Raw genomic sequence first — 6,000 nt, forward strand, 5'->3', positions numbered from 1 at the left:
AATGAGGTAGGTTGACTAGATGATCTTCTAGCTCAAAATCTATAGTTCTGTGTAGAATTACAAAACAAGATTAGTTGTCAAATGTATTAAGCAAGGGGGGTAAAAAACAGGTACTCTTTAGGGAAAACTGTTGCACAAAAAAACACCTACAGAGGACCTAGAGTATATCTTCTAGAGGGTCTTTAAAAGGCTATTGGCAGGAACTAGACAGAAAAAGTATGAATGGGTTATAATTAGGACCAACAGAAAAAATACACATATCATTGAGATCATAAACTCAATGAAACAATAAGATATTATTTAGTAGAATAAAGGTTTACAGTGCTTTGATTTCTTTGAGTTTTTTATTAATTCCTTTCTCTTTACTAGTACTTCATATTCTTAGAATGCTTTGCAGCAGAACTTAGAATGATTTCTGTTCTATTTTGAACTCAGTGGAATCTTAGTTCTGTTTTCTTATTTTGTAGATAAGAAAGTTAAATCCCAGAACTGATTTAACTATAACTAATTAATGGCAGAGCCAGGTTTAGAATCTGATTTGCCTAATTCCTGTGGTGGTGTTCCTTTCCCTGAACTTTAATGTTCCTTAGAAGGCAAAGATTTAACTTTTTTTAATAGACTGTTCTAAAACCATTCCCCATTTTTAGCACATTTCCTTCTATCACAGTTTTCTTTGCCTCTCTTTTTCCCCCAGGACTTTTTCTTCCTTCTCTCTTCTCCTTTCTATCTAATTCCCCTTTCAAGGGATAGTAATCAACATATTGAAATCATGTTCATATTAGTTAAATTTGTATACTTTATTCCAGTAGAATTGGTTAGTACTCCTGTTGTCTTTGCATATCACATAATCCTTCTCTGAGTTCTTGGATGGTCTTAGAAAAATACTACAGCTGAGAGTTTCACAAGGCCCATGTTTTAAAACTTTTTTGACTTGTTCAGATTTTTCAAAATTTAAATTCTACTGAACTAGAATTACCTCCATACCGCAAGGGGACATCAAAGTAGGACTTCAGTGGAAATTATATTCAGCATGATAATTATAATATATTTTTATAGCATCCTACAACTTACAAAATACATTTCTCCCAACAATCCTTACAGACAAATAGGTATCTGTTTACAAATGGGAATGTGCTCAAATGATGCAGATAGGAAGCAGTTAGACTTTGACATAAGCCCATTTCCACTATTTTTGTCCATGATACTCCCCTTTGTTGTTTTTAATATAATTAGAATATATGTATTTGAAAGTTTAGATCTATTTCTTAATGTCATTTTCAGATAAATAATTGGCATAGAATAAAATGTGGCCTTTAAAAACAACATTTATATTGTTAGTATAAGAGGAATTGGATTAAGACAATTTTTTTTTCTTAAAAACCTGTTCCAGGATACTCTTAAAAATTATTTGAAAGTTTACCTGAATATTTTTTTATAATAATTTTATTTCTGTAAGACTTTTCTCCTTTATTTTTTAAAAGCCTTTATTTCTCTAGCTTTGGTGTATTTTAATAAAAACATCATGGAAAATCTCTAGTTGATTTCATATAGTTCCCGATATCTAGAACTATAACAAAGAATTTATGGGATGTAGGTTGGGTTTAAAAATTGTACTTTCCTATCTGATGTTATCGACCCAAAATTTTGAACATTTATTAATCATAAGATATATAGATATAGATATATATATAATTTATGGAAAGGGGAATTTTCTGACATTAAAAGATATATGAATTCATAAAGAAATGCCTCTTATTGCACCCTATCTACATGTATATTGTGTCTTAGATGGTTACCTAGCTTGAGTATCCTTAAATCCCAATATCACAATTGAGTTGGTTAAATTTCATCTCTAAATGTAAGAACTTAGAGTTGTTATTCTGGCCATCTGCAATGAAAAATTATTTTTGTATATGACTTGTGAACTCTTATGAATGGCTAACAATTACTGAATTTTTAAAATTTATTATGTTTGGGGGGGTATTATTCATACTTTTTACTGAGCTTTAGTGATCTTTGCAACCTATAACCTTACCTTTAAATATTATTAAATTTATAGCATTCAGCTATTTTTACTTTTCTCACCAGTATACAAGTATATCAAATGTCTTTATGTAGTAGTTATTTTTTTATCCAAAATGAGTCACATAGCAATTTTTGTTATTTATTGAAAGCAAACCAAAATAAATTATTCTGGTTGCAGATTATATTTTGTCTGAGCTCAAATAGTGTGAGTTGTAATTTTTCTTTTAAATTGTCATCTCTTTATAACCATATTTTCCCAACTTTTTATCTCAATTCTTCCTTTCTTGTAATTAACATTTTAGAAATGAAAAATACATTAATTTACTTGATTTTACAAAACAATCATTCTACTGCATCTTTCCATTAAAGTTTTTGTGGTGATTTTTAACCGTACATTAATTACAGAGCATGTGTTCTTTTCAAGGATGAACATTATCAACATAGTTTAACTTTACACTTCAGAGAATAAGTTTCTTGCAATATTTCTTAAAGATCTTTTGAACTTGTGGTGCAGTTACTTAGCATGTCATTAAAGGTGATTGCGCTAAATTTGTGTAAACCTATCAAGGTAAGGAATCATTATAGAAGAGTTTGAAAAATTAGAATCTTTTAAGATCACTTTGGAATTAATCAAGTATATAAAGTTCATAACCAAAAAAAAAAAGCTTAGTGTTATTTCTTGCAGTGGAAAATTTTATTTTCTGCATACTTTTTTCCATTTTGTATACATTTTTTATTCCCTGAAATTTTAAGATTTATTCTTGTTTTCCATATCAGAATCACTTTAAGTCTTATGTGATAAACAATGTAACATTAGTTTTAGTCTATTTAACAGTAATTCAAAACAGTATTCTGTCCTTGAGCTCGAACAGAACCATTGAGAATCAGACCTTATTGATTTTTGATGTTTAAAATTCACAGATTTTTCTCTTAATCCCAGTAAATTTTTTCAGGTAACACAGGGTCCCATTTTATTGGGCTGATGTTGGATCCAGCTTTTTGTGGCTTATCTAGTATGCCCAATTCTGGCTTTATAACTTGCTTGATCTGAAATCAGACTTTTGTTGTTTGTCTATATGCTGCCTTCCTACTAGGACTTCTAGCAGCAGAAAGTAGGTATCCCTTCATTTTCCTCTAAGGCTTATCTTTCTGCAAGTGTTTGGCTTTGCATGTTTAAAAATATTCAACTTGATTTCTTTGTGACTGTTAGATGTTTAATTTAAATTTTAACACTGCCAATTAGCCAAATAAAAAATAATGTGTGTAGCAAGTATACTATTTTTAAGACATTACTGAATGAATCAACATTAATAACCTCTTTGATAATACATTTCATGAACCCAGGCAGTATTAAAATTTTACCTTCATTTAACATTACTGATCTAAATTTCAAGAAGATATATAATAAATATTAGGAAAAAGATATGCTTGCTTTTCCTACTTTATTTTCAAGAAAACTTTTCAGAGTAGAGGTAAATTTAAATATAAATGGTCTTATATATCTTATTAGATGCTTTAAAAATAATCTTAAATATCCTTGCTTGACTTTTTATCATTGTTTTAAAATGATTAATATGGATTTGTTCAGTGTATTTATGGTATCATGTTCATAAAAAAATCTGAGTCATAAAGTATCTAGTTCTGTAAACAATAACATGGGAAACAAGGACTATTACAAACTGACATGCTTTGAGTATATCAAGAAATTGAAAGTTAAATTACAACACAAAAAGAAAGTTTAGGAGCTTTGAATTCTGAGGTTTGAACTCGTGGTTTCTTTAAACTTGATTTCATTAGTTAGGCTCTATTACAAAATTGAACATCTTTCATTAAGCAAATACTACTGTTTTGACCACAGTTCAGTTTATTCTTGAATTAGGATCATCTTCCAGTTATACACTATATTTTTATTAAATTATGACTGAAATATATTTTATTTCTATTTAATCTGCAAGCCCTGTTGTGTCACTTGGAGTTAGAAATAGGCAGGTGGAATCTGACATTATTTCTCATCTCATAAAATCATAGATCTAGAGCTGAAAGGAAGTACCTAGTCCAACCAGGTCATGTTATATAAAGGGGCGGAAATTGTTAAGGGAAGTTAAGTGACATATCTGCTGTCTCAACAAAAAAGCATCATAGTTACAGCCCAGATGCTGTAACTCCAGGGTCAATTCACTTTTTCCTACACTCACATGGACTTTTATGTCATTTGGCATATTTGATTTAGCAAAGTATTTAGTCTCCTCTGGCTTATTTACTAACTGAGAAATCTTTAAGTTTTCATATAAAAAAGATGGGCTATTTTGGCAGGATGCTATGTAATAATATTGAATATTACTATTATAAATACTGAAATAAAGAAAACTCTAGCCTGTTAATTACCAGTATAATAACTTGCTTTAATAATTAATGCAGTACCAATCACATTTGCAAAGTAATGTGGGAGATTAAAAAATAGTTATCTTGATGATTGAAGAAAACTTTTAAAGTTACCATAATTCTCTTTTTATTAATAGTTTTTTAATACATTACTCTGAGTGTAGACATTGCTTTAATCAATTGTCAAGCGCAAATTGTATATCTGTCATTGGAAAATATAAGAGAAATGCAAGATATGATCTTTCTCTATTACTGTGCTCTCCAAATTTTTGTTCAAATATATTGTGTTTATCCTTCTGCCCTTGCTTACAGTTATTTTTGGTTGACTAGTCTTCTTTCTTTCCTTATTTAATATTTTCTTTTTATAATTAAAATTTCCTAGGATATATACAGTTATCATGCAGGGTGGAATAGGAAAGGTATAAATAGTTAACAGATTATATATTTTCCAACTTTCTCCATAATAATAGCAGAAGATTTTTGTAAGACATTTATACCATATAGTATTTTTAGTAAATACCTGGTCACAGATAACATTTGTTTAATTATACAAAATGAGAATGTGATTTATGCAAAAAGTTGAGGAAGAGAGAAGGGATGAGGAAATGCCTAAAGGCAGTACATTATTGCTTTCTAAGCTTATCCATATACACAGTAAATAGAAATTTGACAATCTCTATAAAATGAATCACACATGATTAATAGATCTTAGGGACATTTATTAAAAGACTTGTTGAAATAGAAAGAAGAAGTTGGGAGTGACTCATTAAAAACCTTTGTTTTTATTTTTAATTCAAAATTAATTTGCTCATAAGATTATTTTTCTGTGACTGACTTATTAATTTTGTTTAACTCCACCTATAAACAAATTTACATGGAGATTTTATGTGATAATCTCTTAGGAAATTTTGCAAGTAATAACTAGATTTTCATTCATGTAGTTCTCACAGATATTAATGCATTATCTTCCTGTCTACCCCCAGCCATTGAAATCACTTCCAGATATCTATGAATCCTTGTTACTGGCATCTTGGTTATCCGATCATATAGTTTTCAACCTTCTCATATCTAGCATTTTCCATCATACTTGCATTATGCCACCTTAGACCTATCTTTCTTATAGAACTATACCATCTCTCAAATCCTGAATTACATAATTTTACTCTCATTATAATCTCTTATCCTTTCACCTGTCAAACTCACACTAAACTTGCTTTTGCCTCGACCTGTTTTATCCAGACTATTTGCCCCAATCAGCCTTTTCAGGCATAAATAGTTAGATTTTTTTAAATCCTCATTTTATAATCTCTCTTTTGTCAGTCCTCCAGTAATCTAAAATTATTATCCTCATCCCTGAATAATCCCTAACTATCATCCAGTTTCTCCATTTATATGTTATTGAGCACTCCTAAAAAAAAAAAAAAAAAGTTGAGATATTGAACTACAGATATATATTAAAGTGTCAGAAGTGCTAGATATTCCTTTACTTGCTTCTTATCGATTCCTTATAGTGCAGTAGAAAGAGCCCTGTGTCTGGGGTCAGAGAACCTGCATTCATATCCTATCCCAGACACCCATCTGAATGACCTTGGG

At 29.8% G+C, this 6,000-nt stretch overlaps 1 protein-coding gene across 13 annotated transcripts in view; it reads left to right on the forward strand.

Annotated features, from left to right (window-relative positions):
• CASK (calcium/calmodulin dependent serine protein kinase) overlaps positions 1 to 6,000 on the forward strand; it is a 430,649-nt gene that overhangs the window by 327,925 nt on the left and 96,724 nt on the right. For 9 of the 13 annotated variants that reach the window (XM_051984998.1, XM_051985006.1, XM_051984997.1 and 6 more), the window contains exon 11: positions 3,120 to 3,137. The exons of the other annotated variants lie outside the window; for them this stretch is intronic. In XM_051984998.1, the coding sequence (XP_051840958.1) occupies positions 3,120 to 3,137 (18 nt within the window). The remainder of the gene's footprint in view (positions 1 to 3,119; positions 3,138 to 6,000) is intronic. 13 annotated transcript variants of the gene reach the window in all.

The sequence above is a fragment of the Antechinus flavipes genome, chromosome 3, assembly GCF_016432865.1.
Source record: "Antechinus flavipes isolate AdamAnt ecotype Samford, QLD, Australia chromosome 3, AdamAnt_v2, whole genome shotgun sequence".
Lineage (NCBI taxonomy): Eukaryota > Metazoa > Chordata > Mammalia > Dasyuromorphia > Dasyuridae > Antechinus > Antechinus flavipes.